This window comes from Ischnura elegans, chromosome 4, assembly GCF_921293095.1.
Source record: "Ischnura elegans chromosome 4, ioIscEleg1.1, whole genome shotgun sequence".
NCBI classification, from domain to species: Eukaryota; Metazoa; Arthropoda; class Insecta; order Odonata; family Coenagrionidae; genus Ischnura; species Ischnura elegans.
The window spans coordinates 75,552,539-75,569,764 of record NC_060249.1 but is presented as its reverse complement, the minus strand read 5'-3'; the positions used below and the strand labels follow the sequence as shown (position 1 = coordinate 75,569,764).

General features: G+C 39.2%; 2 protein-coding genes across 2 annotated transcripts in view; both read left to right on the top strand.

Annotated features, from left to right (window-relative positions):
• The window catches only part of LOC124157682 (protein croquemort-like), an 82,552-nt gene extending 76,175 nt beyond the window's left edge, over window positions 1–6,377 (top strand). The window contains exons 7-9 of the mRNA XM_046532621.1: window positions 1,111–1,184; window positions 2,383–2,595; window positions 5,169–6,377. Of these exons, the coding sequence (XP_046388577.1) occupies window positions 1,111–1,184; window positions 2,383–2,595; window positions 5,169–5,313 (432 nt within the window). The 3' untranslated portion in view covers window positions 5,314–6,377. The remainder of the gene's footprint in view (window positions 1–1,110; window positions 1,185–2,382; window positions 2,596–5,168) is intronic.
• A 2,713-nt stretch (window positions 6,378–9,090) lies between these two features.
• Window positions 9,091–17,226, top strand: part of LOC124157681 (protein FAM151B) — a 63,492-nt gene continuing 55,356 nt past the window's right edge. The window contains exon 1 of the mRNA XM_046532620.1: window positions 9,091–9,301. Coding sequence (XP_046388576.1) covers window positions 9,292–9,301 — 10 coding nt within the window. The 5' untranslated portion in view covers window positions 9,091–9,291. The remainder of the gene's footprint in view (window positions 9,302–17,226) is intronic.

The following is a 17,226-nucleotide window of genomic DNA, read 5'->3' as shown; positions in this document are numbered from 1 at the left end:
AGGTGCTGGGGAAAATATTTAAAATACTATAAAATACGTAATTTTTAAATTACAAAATCAATTTTCCAAAAGTTTGGAATTTTAATTTGGCGCGTCGTTAAAATTACGAAGGTTTTGTGATAAGGGGTTAAAATTGTAACCAGTAGCTAATGACCAGTGCGCAATGGCCGAGTGGGGTTCAAATCAGATGACCAGTGCGCAAGTGAGGGGCGGAAGGAGTCTGCATTCTGGGGATGCATAGGGTCAGACGGGGTTAGCTACTCTCAAAGAGGGCAGCGCAGTTGTTATCTATATTCGACTGTCTCCCGCGGAAATCGCGTCTCCCGGGTCACCAAAGGCCATCGCTGCCGGCGTCTCAAGACAGAACAAGTGAATATGTTTATGCGCACAGTTCAACGCGGAGCAACACTCGCCCATTGCTAGCAAGGCTGCAATCAAGAAAATAGCGATAGAGTCTGATGATGTAGATATTATTTAAGCAGATCGTTTCGTCTTTAGCACTGATCGGGAAATATATATGCGTAGCATAATTTATATGAGACAAAACATTTAAATGGATTACTATCAATCTTGATATATATTTTTTGTTACGTACAAAAATATCAGGTTATTAAAAATAAAATTATTAAATGATTATAAATTTTGGTCTTTACCTAAAATCGCAACAGTGAAAAAAATCGTAATAAATCTTGTTACGGTACCACTCATGATGCGACGCACAATAAGCAATTGGCGCCAATGGCAATTGTTTCCATAGGTTATTATCATCATTACATGCTTTTCCTGTCCATGATTTATGGAATATACCGAGCAAGTACTACTGGAGGTTACTGAAGTTCATTCAGGACACGTCATCATTTAGTAAAAAAATATTTTGAATGTAAATAGTATTTTATCTCAACACTAATATAAATCCTCTGATCCAACTGCAAGAATTGTGATCAAATGAGTGTCCCTTTAGTTTCTAGTGACTACAGTGCATATTACCCCACCGAATCGTGGGAATTAATTGCTAATATCACTTGTTATTTTAAATTATAGAGTCCATAGAATTCTACTTTTTGGATGAAATTCATTTTCTTTTTTATTTATTTCTTTTCTTATTTTCAGACCGCTGGTTACCCGATTGATGTGAGGGCGAGGACCCAGCTGAACGTTTACTTGAAGCCGAGCAGTCACATTTCGTAAGTGCATGCCTCTATTATCGGTAAAGCTTTAGCACTGGGTATTTTATGAAAATATCCCACGAATCAATAAATTTAAAAAAATAATTTGCACTAGAGATAATTTCACGTCTCAGTGGAAATGTAATGGAAAAAATTAGTTATTAATTTAATTATCACGAGAAAGTTGCTGTTGAATGAGAGATTTACTACAACGTTAACTATATTATTTCTGAAACTTATTGAGAAGCCCTAGTTAAGACTGTTTTTGATAAATTTATGAGATTGGTTAGGTGTTACTAGAAGAACTTTCGCAAAGCAGGAAAAAGAAATTTTTTCTGTGGTACATCTTCTAGGTAGTATCTAGGATGAAAATGGAGAGGGCCCTCACATTTTTACTCTGATAGGATAATGGATTATTCTGAAAGAATGATGGCATGCCTCGATTGTTAAGTAATCTAACGTGTTGTCATATTTTCACGAATACTATTTCATATCAGAAAAAACAGTAGCTATCAGGAATTTTACTTGTACAGCAATTAGTTGTTATTTGGAATAATAAGAGAAAGTAAATAAAATCCACTCTTTCCAACAAGTTGGCTGTTATAGAATCGATCAAAATATTAATCCTTTTTTGTCTTTTTACTTTCCGAAAGAATTGGCGAATGATTAAAAGTCACATAAAGTAGTAGAATCGTCAGGGTGGATTCAATCAGCCCTCAATGCGCTTCCAAGTTCATGTTTTCATATTTTGTGGCAACACTAAGGTTTTTAGGACCCTTGGTGAAGGAAAATTTCAAACTCACGATAGAATTCCTAGAATTACTTATCAAGTCACCTGCCGTGATTTCCTTATGCAACCTAGGATTGCTTAGATTTACTAATATCGAATTCAAAGTCCCACCCTGCCTCACCCGTCCTCATCCCTTAATCTACATGCTGTGCCCAGACTATCACATACTAAACGCTTGTTTTTATTTCGAATTCCTTCTCTAATGAACTAGCTCCCTCCACACATTGACCCTTTTGCTCATCCAATAAAATCCTTAATAAGATTTTCCCTCTCCTATCTGTCATCTAGCTAGCTTTTTCTTGCCCATTTGCGTTGTGATTTTGTAAATTTTGATTTTTGTTTCTCCTCGCAATATTGCTTACAGTGGTTATCTATCTTTAAAATAGTATTTAAATGATAAAATGTTTACCTTCTTCATTGTTGCAGTTTGCTGAGCGAAGTGCGTGAGGTGATCTTCCCCATCATGTGGACGGAGGGCAGGGCGGTGATGACGCCGAAGCTGCTTGCCCTGACGCACAAGATGCTGGCGGGCGAGACGTATGGCATGATGGCGTGTGCCTCCGTGCTCGCCGTCGGCGTCGTCCTCATCCTAGTCTCCGGAGTCCTCTACTGGATGTCTTCGCGGAGGGACAGCGCCGAGTGAGTAGTGGCCATTCACACCCACTCACATACATACTAGAAAAGTCAGGAAATAGTCGGGGAATTTCATTAAGGTGTCTTAGACCTAATAAAAGGGTTGCAACAGAAACTAAATGAAAATCAAAACCAATAAAATTTCAGTAGTTTCGTTCCCGGGAGCGAAATGTATAAACGAAACGAAATGGATTTAAACCGGGGGATCTAAACTCATGGTCGAAACGAAATAGGAATCAAAACTACTTCGGGTCGAAATTTAACTAAAACTCTGGAACGAAACGAAGCGTAGATAATGTTTCGCACCGGAGGGACCACGTGCGTCACCTTCCAATGGTTTAGTTTTGACCCACACACCGAGTAAGAAGTATGGTTGAATGAATAAGAGGTCCGGCCAACTGGCATTAGATGATTAGACTCATATTTTTACCTCTAACAGGTGAACGGTGAACGCAAACTGGCCATTCGAATTTTAAGCTCAATGTTTTAACCTCTCTACACGAATGTCAAACGTAATGGGTCGAAACTATTATCTCTAATCCCCCTTCACTCAACTTCTGGGATCGGAACTTAGCTATGAGCAGCGGAGTTTCGATTAATTTAGTTTCATTCCCGGGAGTAAAACTTCGTACCGGGTCGAAACTGAACTCCTTGGAGATTTAAATTTCGTGCGGGAACGAAACTAAACCTGTACCTCGTATTTTCGTTTCCCTCCGGGTCGAAACGAAGCATTTTCGTTTCGTTTTACTTGCAATGCCTGCTTAATAATACATGTTTCTGTTGAAATATTCTCTGGTTTCCCACCGTTGCAGTGCTTATATGCTGGCAATCAACTCATCCGGTTGAAAACACGAGAGCATTTCTCCAGTAGCATACGCTGGGAAGGTACAAAATACGCATTTCTTCACTGAAGATTTCGCAGGTCATTGCAGCTGTTGATGATGTTTTTGGGGTGAGCCCCGCGTGCTAATTCGGTGTGTTGTCCCCCGTTACGTGGCCTTTACTAGTCATTTTATAATAAGTGAATGAAAATAGTTTTTCGTAGAGGATATTTAACAAAGGTTCAAGGAGGGAATGAGATTTTAAGGAGAGGAGGAAAAGGAGTTGTAATTTTATTTTTATATAAACACCCCTTCCCCTTTCAACCTCTTTCCCTCCATGAACCATGATAAATACCCTCCACGAAACAAATGTCTTAATTCCCATGTTAAAAAGTTATCAGCAACGGCCACGAAACGTGGGAAAACAAACGCGATAAATACACGAGGCTCACCCGAAAAATATCAACAGCTTTACAATATATGATTCCAAATGCTTTCAAATTTAATTTTTTTTTCAAAATATTCCCAGTTTCTTTATTTCTCATTTAAAGACTTCCCCGAAATATTCAAAATCACGTCATACAACGGCATAAAAACTTCCATGTGTGGTCCATATATTTTTATTGCTGCTAACCAACTTTGGTTCGACAAACTATGTCATTTTTAAGGTTTCAATTTTTGTTCAGAACCTTAGTCGGTCAATAATTAAAAAAATCTGTGCACCATTCTGACGTTTTCTCCATTATGTTACCTTATATAAGGTTCTACAAAATACAGCCATCAACTCTTAAGTTCGTTACTCATAAGCACGATGAATTCACTCTACAAATCTAAGTCATGAATTGAAAATACCACATATCTACATAGCAGCCACTTGAGAATATGATTTTCATGCATGTTAGGGGCTATTTTGAGGGCTGATGCTTCATTTTTCGTGAATATTTGTTACGTACGGTATTGTATCTTTTCACGAAGAGTGTCGAAATGAACCCATCAGATTGCTTTAAAAATCTTCAGAAAAAATGTTTGTCTCAAAACTTTTCTGAATGGACTTATAGTGTTTTCGAGTAATGGCTTCAATTCCTATTACTTTCAATCCACATATCCGTATCAATATGGAGCCATAAGTGCAGTTAAATATCGTGCTCCAAGAAAACCTAAGTGGACAAAATGTGTTGCAATTGTTAACATGAAAGCTGCTGATGACTGCGGGTGCAAACAGATGGGGGTAGGGGATGATAGGAGGGTAGAAATTGGAGACGGGAGGGGGGGTGAGGTATGAGGGTATTAGGCGATTGATCGTCAGGCAATTCGTAAGAATATTTTTGAGGGATATACTCGATCGTCAGGCTACGTTCTCAGAGCGAAAGAAAAGTTGTAGAGTGGCAAGATTCAGATGTAGGTTTGATGAATTGTTTCTTTACTTCTATGCTTTTATTCCCTGCTATAAGAAAAATATGTACAGAAATAATGAACATAGCATTTATGCCATATTTTTGACAAAGTTCTGTCATAAGTAAATATAATGATAACTTTGTATATTCCACACAAATTTATTTGGTATAGCCTCGGTCGGTTTCAACTCTCCCGCCTCCTTTTCAAATACGTGATGCACCTACCAAATGAAGATGTGAGGAACAGGCAAAATTACCATTATATTTATTTAACCATGAGCAGGTTTCACGAAGCAAGCTCGCAAACAATTGGAAATATATATTTGATTGCAAATAGTACTAATGTTAATTTTTTTAATTCTAGGATAAAGCGACCGCCTGGAGAGGCTTCTGGAGTCGCCGTCCCCTTGATGGGAACATCGTCCATTCCTCACGGTAACAAGCCGTGGACGGATCTCGAACCAACGACTGAAGGCGGCTACCGGTACACCAACGGCGGTCCCAAGTGAGACTTGGAAGCAACGGAGCACCAAAGAAAAACGGGTGCTGCTCCTCTACAGCAGCGGGAAGAATGCTCAGCGGGCTGTGACTAAGCCGCCAAGTCGCCCACCTCTCCCTCAAGTGCCATAGTACTACTCATGTCCCGCCCATGACCATCCCATAGACACGCGAGGAAAGGACTAATAGTTCGGCTAGATATAAAAAACAGTGGTGTTTTTTTTACGTTTCCCTCCGCTTCGAAAATACGAAGCACGCGCGAGCAACTTGAATGGAGGGCTCAGAGAACGCAAAGAGTCGTGTGTGAGCAGATTCGTGGGTGGCTGTGATCACTGAATACTTTTACCAATACGACTTGGTTCGTTTAGGCATTTAATTTAGGAAGAAAAAAAGTTCGAGAGATGCCAAATGGAAATTATATGGGTACTATTTCGCCCGGTGTATCCTCGAGTTATTTTTCCCACTCGATATCCGTGGCGGAATAAACTCGTCAGTGCCGTGCAAGATAGAATCAGCGAGGAAAAAAATTGTTTGCACGTAACTTGCCGATGACAGTCCCTTATTTTGAGGGAAGGCTTCGGCAAATGCTTCATTGATGTCTGTGATGAATAAATATAAATATATATTCGCTGTGATGCGAAAGGAATTCCATTTTTTTAAATGACAGAGACGAGGGCTCTTCTCATATTTTTTGTATAAAGAATTATATGAAATGTATTCTCCAGCAATCAATCATGATTGCAATTTCTTAGTTATTCTCTAGTTTTCATAGTTGTTATGAAGTGTTGCGCAAAGGTGTGGAGTGTGTTGGAATCATTTTGAGTTTATTCATATGTGAGAATTCCACCCTGGCCATTTTTTTTAAGAATAAAAAGAGTTAGTCTTTGAGGAAATACGCATGACTACCTCAAGTCCAAGATGAGGGATAATTATATCCTCGATTGTAAGTGTAATGAAGATTTATGAAGTGTTTGTATTGGTTCAAAATCTTATCCCTTGTGTTTTGTGTTATTTGTTTTCATTGTATTCTACCTCGTTTAAAGGAATAAATGCAAATTTAAGATTATCGTATCAATCGTATTGTATCATTTTACAAACTCGTTGGGATCGCCGACGAGGTGACTTTAGTCAAGGACCATGAATGCCATAATTATGCCATAGTTCCAAAATTCACAAAAACTTTCGGTGATTTACTCGAAGATCGTCTCAAAAGCTTACCAAGGATAAAAACTAGGGGAGGGGGCATGGTCGTTCAAGTTGTAACATTTTAGCATGGGAAAGGTGAAGGAAACTAGCATGTGGGGAGAATTATTAAAGCGCCATATTAGTTTTTAAAATTATTTGCTTGAAAAAAATTTAGTTGTATGTCTTATACTAATTTAATTTTTTCGTAGGGTTGAAGAAAAATTATTAAAAACTTTTGTTTCAATCCATTCCTAATTTTCCATAAAGCATTTTGCGATTTTTGCATCTGAGGGAGGGAGCATGTGCCACCTCCTGCCCTGCTCGCTGGGTACGCCCCTGAATCGACTCACAGTTATCTATCATCAAGTACAAATACCTCACTTTATGTCATCGTCAGAGCTCATCGGTAAGGTTAAACGCCAACCAACGCCGGTGGCTATAATACTACAGAAGAAATTATAAGATTTCACCAAGTCTACCATCAACAATTTTTCTCTTACAACCCAATGTCACTGTTACGTGCGTGTCCAAAAAAGTTTCCCTTGAAAACAATAGCACTAGTGTCAACAGTAGACAAGCAAATAACCCTAGAACCAAGAACAAAATTACAGTTTCCAACTAATTCCCTTGAAAGTTTCCTAAAAATAGCATCAAGGGCCATAGAAAGTGCTTCATAATAGCAGATATCTGATTAGCCTTCGAAAAATACCTCATAGCAGAGGATCACTGTTGTGGCTTATCTGTAATTATGTGGATATTCAAAATAAAATCAACCAAGTGAATTTTTTTCACACTCACCTAAATCAAATTTTTAGAAATATTTGAGATAGGATCCATGGCCTCAACCAAGTGTAACTCTTGACGGATGAAGTTGCACACTTTCTGCACCTACCACGAAACTTCCATTAGGAATTCCTCCCCTGCCGACATGATTTCAAATTGCACTGCTTCATACCTATCACTTTCATCCAACCAGAGCATGGTAGATTTGAATTTTGTTACAAGCTCCTCGAACATTTTGGATTAGAACCTCATTAATCTCGAACCCATTCGGTTTAAAATCAGGTTAACTACTAAAAATACTAATGATGAGTCTTACTTGGTATTAATCGGCTTTAGCACGAACGATTTTACTTTAACACCCATTTTGCACACATTTTGAGGACTTCTTTTCTGTACGATCCTTTGTCCCTTAATAATTTCCATAACTTACGATTCCGAGGTAACAGAGAAATTTCGGTTTTCGGAACACCTGAAACATTGATGAGTAAACAACTTGAAAAACTTCCTTTCAGCCAGCTTACAGCAAATGGTTACTTAGTGGAATATAAGCAAGTAAAATTATTAAATTACAAATAATCTTTATTTGTAAATTCGATTGTTATTATTAAGCAAAATAAAAAATAGGAAAGTGTGGAAATAGAAACGTTGATTGCATTTATTTAACCTTGAACTCCATGAGTCTCACAAAGTAAACATGCGTAGCATTGAAGGAGTATAGATACTTCAAACCTTATCAATACAATAAAATAATCGAGGCTTTGCCCTCAACATTTGCCAATCCTATGAATACACGGCATCTAAAACGCACACGGTGTTTTCGTGCAAGAGTCTTGAAAAAAATCCTCGAACATTGATGCCTTTCTATTCAAAGACTCAATCATTAAAGTTGAAAGTGACAGTTTTTAATATTTTTATCTTCGATATCCTGAACATTTTCAAAAAAATTACAACTGTAAAGCGGAGCCTCTTTGATAAATAAATGGTAGGTACGGCTTTCAACATCTATTCTCTAAAATAGTGAGATGTATAGTAAAACCTTGCTTTGTAATTAAGTAGTATTTGTGTTTAGGGTGCCTCGACAACTAAGGTCATTTGCACCAGCTTTGTAATTAAGGTGCTTGGAATAGTATAATACTTGTGTAGCGACAAAAAGATATATTTTTTAACTCTTAGTCACACGCTAAGCGGGGATTTTGCAGCATTTTTCGAAAATTCTAAATAGCGCGTTTACTGCGTATAGAGCACTGGCGGCATACCTTCGTATTCTATTTCTGTACTTTTTCCTCGACCAAGAACATTACTGCTTGCAATTCCTCAAGAAAAATTATTCAAAGTATTTATTAAGAAATTTGCATATTGATATACTTACTTTATTTTTATATTTATAAATGAGAGAGTAAAATATTTAAAGTGCTTTAAATTATTAGAAGTCATCCAATGCGTTAAAATACCCAAAAAAATGAATCTACATTTAGAAAAACCAAAAATATTGAAGTGCGGCAAAAAACACGCAAGCGTGCACTGGCGCTATCCTCTTGGGGGCATGTAGCAAAGGGTTAACTAAATAATTTCATATGAAAACTCGATACTTAATATCTTTATCGAATTATTAATTAATTATAGTGGATTGAAATTCATCTTTTAGGATGCAGCCATGTAATTTCGATTTATACAACGTCTTTAATGGATTTTTCTCTTTAAAATGCAACCATAAATCGAATGTTTTAAAAATAAGGCGTCCCGTCACCCGTTCAAAATCAACCGCCCTTGTGGAAATGCCTTGCGCGCCTACGTAGCCCTCTGGCGGCTTCCCAAGGAAACACTATCGTTGCGGGAATCGATACTCAACCCCTTTGTCGACAGCGAAAAAATCAGCTGGCTCACTCTTGACACAATTAGGTCGAGAATTTCTACGTGTCAGAGAGATGTTTTATTTCATGTGATATAAGTGGCGGTGGAAAAAAATAGCTGGTTCATCTACAAAGCGAAGGTGTGGCGCCAGTTGGTGAGGACGACAGAACATGGAAATGAGTACGTACCCATGTTTTCTGAGCCATTTCAATGTGCATCACTCAGCGTTGGATGCTTTAAATGTTTACAATTATCAAACATGACGTATCCAAAGTCACGCTACAACGGTGTCAATCCAAAATTCGTTGTCGAAGGTCAATAGAATCCTCAACGCTTTACGACAGTATTTCACCCTGACGAAAATTATGGTTGTTTATACCCGGCAATTGAGTATGCTTACACCGTTTCTATTGCGAAATGCACGCTTATGTGCAGTATCTTTGCTTCGGTCAGCGCCCAATGAACACAATCTCATTCGCGCTAAAAGGACTCTTGAGGCTTGTTGACCTTGAAAAGCATTTCCGGACAGGCATATATTAATAGTCCAGTGATATCCTCGCGGCCGTAGGATTTTGAAGGACGAGTTCAACTATAGATTCTCACTTTTCACGGTGTGTATGTGAGTGGAATATTTTCAGAAATCAAAGACGAAAGAAATAAATATTTTTCTCTCGACCACCTATCAGATACATCGTACGTGACACTGAAGGACTCAAGAAATTAACTGGCTAACCATTTACATAAGGCCCCCTAGATCCAAACTCGTCGCTCGAATACTTATAAATAAATATTTCTGGGAAACTCATTATTGGAAGAACTTCGATCTTCACCATCCCGACTGATTTCCAGCGTAATCAAACGAGAAATTACGAATAACTTAGAAATGTCAACAAAAAATAAGAGGGGCAAAGATGAAGAGAAGCAACAATGGTGCGTGAAAATTTCACATGGTGATTCACACGGTCATTTTCAAATTGAAAGCTCCATAGATTGTAAGAAACGAAAGGAGAAATAAGAAATGAATGCCAATCCTACCACCGACTCATCGTACGTATAATATGCGCCTAAGTATTGGTTTCTCAACTTTTTTCTTATGATAATACTAATTTATCAATCTGGGAACGTTGAATTTTATTTCTGGAAGCGATAAACTTGGATTATGCCATATAGAAAAATATCCTTGTAGGTTTAACAACAGAGGTATGGAATTAATATGAATTATTGCCCGATTGAGACCATAATAGGTCTAAGTGTTTTTAATACAGAAGAAAAAATAATTTTTTTCAGTTTTATTTATTTTTAATTATTAAAAATCCTTTCCCTAGAGCTACAACCTTGTCGTGGAGGAAAGGCTTACGTGATCCCACGACACTCTGAGCTGCAATGACGGGATTTATTCTACATTACTCCCAGTAGGGCCACCCATGCCAGATAGTTAAAGGTAGTCTTTATCGGCAAATATTGATTTTGTTCCACGTCAGGGTAAAGAAACCGAAGTTTCACTTTGCCTAATATGCTAAAATAAAGTGTTTGGCATGGAGAATTCCATTTAGGGCACTGATTAAGTAATTAGGAAGTCAGTACAGAATACAGTACTCCCTCAGTTCACCATCAAAATAATTTTTCACGACTATTTCATGAAAATATTTCGTTGAAATACCAAAGAAAAACAAATAAAATTGCCACCAGGTGATGAATTCAAATATAACATTTCAACTGGTAGGAAAACTTCGTCGTCGACGGTCACTACGCGGCGCGTCTCCTGAAATGTAAATTGAAACCCGTTGTAAATAAAAATTAATTCTATGACCCGGAAAATACTCAGACCGTTATTATTTATAATGATTAAAAAATCACTAAATTAAATGGAGTAACGGTCTCAATTCGAGACACTGATATGCATCCTCTCACAATTAACACAAGGGAAATAAATTTTTAAAAACAAGATTCCCACAAATCCAAAAGCGATAACAAAATAGTCATTCAGAAAGGGGTCAAACGGAAGAAGCTGTGGCGATAAGACAAATGTTTTCTTGGTATTTACTTCACTGAATTTCTCTCACTTCCGTTTGCAGCATTCAAGCCACTTGAGAGATATATGTACAATTGAGTCTGCTTCAATTATGTGACTTGGCCGTAAATTTACCTGCTATTTACTTTTAATACAACTTCAATGTATGACTTAATTTTAAATTGACCCAGTATTAAGTATCCCAGAAATTTCTCAAGAAAGTTTCCGCAAACTTGAAGTGCCTTATCTAAGGCACTCGTGCAGGAACGGGCCTCTGAAAAATCTCTCCACGGCACTCCGTCCGCCGGATGGGACGTTAAGCCATGGTCCCCAAGGCGCCTTTCATAAAATGTAGGCTAATTTCGACGCCAGGTTCCTCTTTTCCTTCGAGTGACTAAGGGCGCACGTATTTAAATTTATTAATTATGTGAAAAAAATGTTTGAGACGGAAATATCGAAAAATAAAAAAATCATAAGTTCTAAGGAATTCTCTTTTCATTTTTATCACGTTCAAAACCGTACCATTCCTTTATGATAATAGAATAAAATAAAATAACTTTGTTTTATTCCACAGTTTATTTTACATAGCACGACCCGGGTTTCAGCATCTAATGCTATCATCAGGCAATCTATCATATCTATCAGGTTTCAGCATCCAATCCTATCATCAAGTTCTTGATGATAGCATTAGATGCTGAAACCCGGGTCGTGCTATGTAAAATAAGGTGTGGAATAAAACAAAGTTATTTTATTTTATTCCGTAATGAAGCAATTCCACAAAATAACGCATGAGACCGTGTCTTATATACCTTTGAGATGACCCTGTAACTACTTGACATGTAATTTTTTCATTTGTGACCATTAAAATTTATGTTTGAAAGATTGATTTGTATCAATTGGCATCATTTGACAGCACCCAAAGATATTTATGCTCTCTGGTAGGCACTTGAGCAGAAACAAAAAATGAACAAGGAGGGTCCGATGGTCCCAGACCTCCCAGTTGCGTTAGAGATTTGAGGTGCCCAGGTAAGGGTAAATGATACCATATTCCGATTCCTCTTCAATTCGCCCCATCGTAGCAAAGGAGACAATCGAAGGAACGGGAGGGAGAATGGTAAACGGACAGATATGGCGGTGCGTGTCCGCTGCGCTGGACACTGTCCAACCGGTCGCTCCGTTGATGTCGCTTTTCGATGGGTACCAATCGCTCGAGATCCCTCACTCCCATCAACTTGGCTCGCTCGCCAAATTCGCCGACGAAGAAGAAAGGGAATGGCGAGGTCAGAAAGTCACCGCGGCGGAGGTTGCGAATCGAATCACAACGAGATGGTCAAGATCTCCTCCAACCTCCACTCCCTTCACCACTGAAATCTTTCCTGGGTACATCAATGCCAATAATCTAGATCCGCAGCAACCAGATCACAATAGGCTGGTGGAAAAATCCGCCTTGCTGTCCAAGCAAACTACTTTAAAAATTTTAACGCAGATTTGATCCGTAGAAGAGCTGGTCACAGACAAATATTCCTGGGTTTTATGGAGCAGAGTAAGCCGTTAAAATTGGAGGAGGGAAGCTCGTAAACATTTGAAGATTTTGAGTATTTCCCAGCGGATAGATTGGGTTTCGGGTACAATAGCTCGGTGTTTCCAAGGTAACACGGCGTGATATCCAGTAAAAATTTACTCACGTGGGTATAAAACCCCGTCACAGGGAGTGAAGTGCATAGTTAACATTGAGGGAGGGAGGGTCGTAAGATATTAATTATTAGGCGTGGTTGGCAAAATAAAATTGCCGAAACAAATAGATTTTTTCAAACAATTATCAATGCAAATGGACTATAAGAGCCATCCAATGCTTCACAAACGTGCCCCACTATATTTTGGCCCCGCTAGAGTGAGGAAATTTAGGTAAGGGGGAGGGGGAGAAAGAGAAAAAAAAGGTTTTCACAGTTATAATGAAAGCGCGTAGGCCGCAGATGAAAATGGAAGAGGGGAGTTCAATTTGGGAAGGAGGAAAAGACGGGTATTCGCAAATTACTGCATGCAAAAATACCTCAATTGGTAGAATATCTAAAGGAGGTAGGTTCTCGTCTGCCCAATCCAACAGAATTACTTTTCATGAATGTTATTAACACAGTTTTTTGCCTCCTGAGACGACATCCTGCGCGGATGAAAAAACATAAGTAGGTTACACATATTGTGGATAGTTCAATACTTTTTAAGTAATTACTTCGCCTACCCATTTTGAGCCAATCCATGCGCTTATTTGATATAAGTAACGTAACTTTTTTATTTCCCCTTAATTAAAGCATTCATTGGATGATAACATGGTATTAAAAGAAACCCGATGACGAGTATAGGTTTTCTTTCATAATAATTCTTAAGGGATTAAAAAAAAGAGAATCGACAGTTTCTTATTAAAACGACAGTTGAATTTTAGTAGTAATGAGCATTTTTTTCGCAGACATGTACTGCCATAAAGGCCTGTTTACACGGTACATCAACCCGTACGAGTTAACGTCAAAATGTATGAACGCGAGAATGAAAACGAAAATGCACCGTGTACTACACGATGGCTACACGGTGTGTAGCCACCCAACTTGTGCGAATGTATGAACGGAAAATAGAACCTGTTCTAATTTCGTTCGTGCATACTCCGTTCCGGTCCACGAAAATCGTTCATACAATCAGATATTAATTCGTACATGTAAATGTATCGTTTAAACAGGCCTTAAGAGTCTGTGTAAAATAGCGGATTTTAAAATGTAATTTCTAAAAATTATGGCATGGGAAATCCTATTTTTGTGGCCGTAAGTAAATTAAGAAGATAATATTTTTAAATGTCTATGAAAATGAAAATTAATTCGGTAAAAAATAAAACCCTTAAAAACGCCGAGAAGAAGGCAAATCCAATACTTTAATGTAAATAGCAAAAACTTCACTGGCCTGGGCCTGAGAAATGTCGCGTGAAAACTCCGATAGTAGCCACCACTCCAACCAATTGCTCACTGTCACATTCAGCTTCTTCTGACCATGGTCCGGCGGTATCCCCTCAATAAGAGACAGTTCGTTGACTCTGATTGGGGAATTGCGGTCCTTCTCCTCAAGGGAGACCTCAAGAGAGGGAGCGGTGCCAACGATTCCCCGCCTCCAACCGCACACACCGCGTGGGAAGGGAGCGGCTGGGTGCGGCTACGAGTTAAGTACTCTCAGCTCCATCCCCTCCTCTTGGAGTCGGGCCACGAAAATGTGAGCATGGAGGGCGATCATAGAGTCATTAGACTGTATGTGCCCAACAGTAGCGGATACGTACGGGGGGTTCGAAGGGGGCGCCCGCATTGCCGAACCACAATTGCAACTTTTTTTATATCATAAGATGGCATTGCCTTGTATGCGTGTAAAATCACTTTGAATAAAACTTTCTTAAGCGTTGCATGAGGCTTGATTATAAAAGGTGGCTCAAGATATCTTTTACGCCACACCCTAGAGTTTTTTTCTGTATCCGCTACTGGTGCCCAAAAATTTCGTTCTGAGCCAGGCGAAAGGGGACTGCATAGAGGAGATCCTAGCCCGTCCCGGATAAAATTAATTCCTGCTGCCATATGGAGTGCATTTTAACAGGTTTTCAAAGATGTCCGAAACGTACCGACGAGTGCCGAGCGATTAATTTATTCTCAATAGTCGCGCTATGATACAGCCTTAAAGACATCAGGAAGAAAATTGCGTCAGCAAAGGATGCGTTTATGAACAGGAAGGAACCTATGAGGGGATCGTTATGTATGAGTTTAAAGAAAAAGAGTGTTGAGTGTAGCGCTTTATAGTGTGGAAATGTGGATGATTAGGAAGGAGGACGAGAGAGGACTGGGTGCGTATGAGAAATGGGTGTGGAGGATGAGAAGGTGAAGTGGACGGTAAGGAGGAGGAACGACGAAGTGCTGGACATGGTGGGTGAGGAGATCCAGCTTTTAGACGAGATACGGAGGAGACAGAAGGTACGGATGGAGGGCTTACTTCACGGGGAGAGGATGTTGAAAAGTGTTGGAGGATAGAATATTAGGTAAGTGAGGGAGAGGTTGATAGGGAATAGGATTTTTAGATTAATGTTCTCAGCCGCGATTCCCTCGTCCTCAGCAGAACGGCGTGTTTGACAATGCGCTTGTGATACACCATCCAAACACAAGAATTAAAAGAGGTGCTTGAAAAACAGGGGCAATCTTAGACAGATCCGTGTGACACTTCCCAATTTATTGGCAAATAAATCGGCGCGCAATATTTATTAAAATATTGGGTGTTACGTACCGTATGACACATGAATATTTATACTAATCTTGGCCTTAATAGTGTTCTAATGTCTTGCTAGAGAACGCCACTGTATTTCGATATTTTTTACGTTGCATAAGCATTCGTGTTATTTGTACGCCTCAATTAATATTGAAACAACTTCTTTCGTCCACATTTTAGAAATTTCAAGCAAAATCTTGGAACACAACCAGTGTTTTAACCATGGTTTTACCAACCAGCCAAATCGGATGTCTTGCAAAGAGCTTCTTATTTTGGCCGCTAGGAGTCAACAAAACTGGCTTCTGGTTGGAACCTGGCCGCGAGAAAATAGAACCTGTTCTAAATTCCAAATTGGGCGAGAAATTGTGTTCAATATTCTGGAAAGGATATTGGACTAGAAATTGGTGTGTGTCAGTTGGACCCAGTGGCGCAGTGGATCCCCAGAGCTCAGATATTTTTTTAAGTTTAATCTATTTTATATAATTGAATTAATATTACGTATAGAATAATGTAAGGATTAATAAAATATCTCTCAGAAGGCCGTAAAACTCACCATTTTGAACCATTTATCTTAAAAAAAATTTCTGGCGGAGGGCCCTCGCACCTCCCGCTTACCATAGCAGATATGCCATACCCTCAGACCCCCCAGTATTATTTGCTCCTGAAACCCCCCTAGCCTTAATTCCTAGCTGCGCCCCTGGTTGGACCACAATCCAATATCCAATGGATTGGATACGTAGGGTAGTGTCATACGGGCTTTATGGTCGTCCATATTCCGTACGCGCACAAGCTCTTCCTCTCGCGTTGGATTCAGCCCACGCAAGTTTTCGCGATGCGTGCGGCGAAGAGGGGAGCTACTCCGTCCTCCAAATGCCGTGTCGTCGGCCTCCCTCACCTCCGTCCTTGCCACATACCGGGCACTGGCGTCTGCATTCACGGCCCCAAAGGAGGAGATCTTCAATGGGGCGAGCAAAGATTCGGCGATGAGCCCCAGAGTCGAAGGTCGGATGTGTTGCCATGGTCACAGCCTCCCTATGAGTCCGTGGCAAACGCGCTTCGATTTTTAGTTAGCATCGTCAATTTCGTCGGAAAGATAATGTGCACATTTCAAAACTCAGCAGCATATTAACTCAATGACTGATTAATGACTGAAATAATAAATTATTTATTTATCAGGTGCGCAACTAAGGCAACACGGTTTTTTACAGTGCGATATTCCGTATGCTGTTTAATATTATATAAATGGCAATTGTTTCAGTCACGTGTGCACCAATGACGATTTTTACTTTGACATCAAGGGGAGAGAAATCATTTTACTTGCTGCTAATATGAATAACATATCTATTCTTAATTATAAGCGTTAATTATACATTTATTTGAGCCGATTGTTAAATACTTTCTGAATATAAGCTGTCTTCTTTCATTTTACTAAAGGCCGTTTTACAAGGTACGCGGAATTGCGCAATCTGACGTACGTGCGAAGGCGCAATCAAAATTGCGTCGTGTAAAGCGGTGAATTGCTAGAACACATGCGAGAATGCGTGGATGCGAGACGGAAAAATAGCCCCTGTTCTAATTTCATTCATGCATTCGCGCAATTCCACGCCATTTTAGAAATTAATGCAGCTCTAACCTGCGCAATTCCGTGCCCCGTGTAAAACGGCCTTAATAATTAATAGTTACGCCTCTAAGCCAAGACTCCGTATTTCCCAGTTACTATGGAATTTAATTATTTAAATATCGTCGATGAGGAAAGCAACTATTTCTTGCATAGAAATATCTAGTTTAAGGAAAAAGAATGCAGTGTATTACTCGC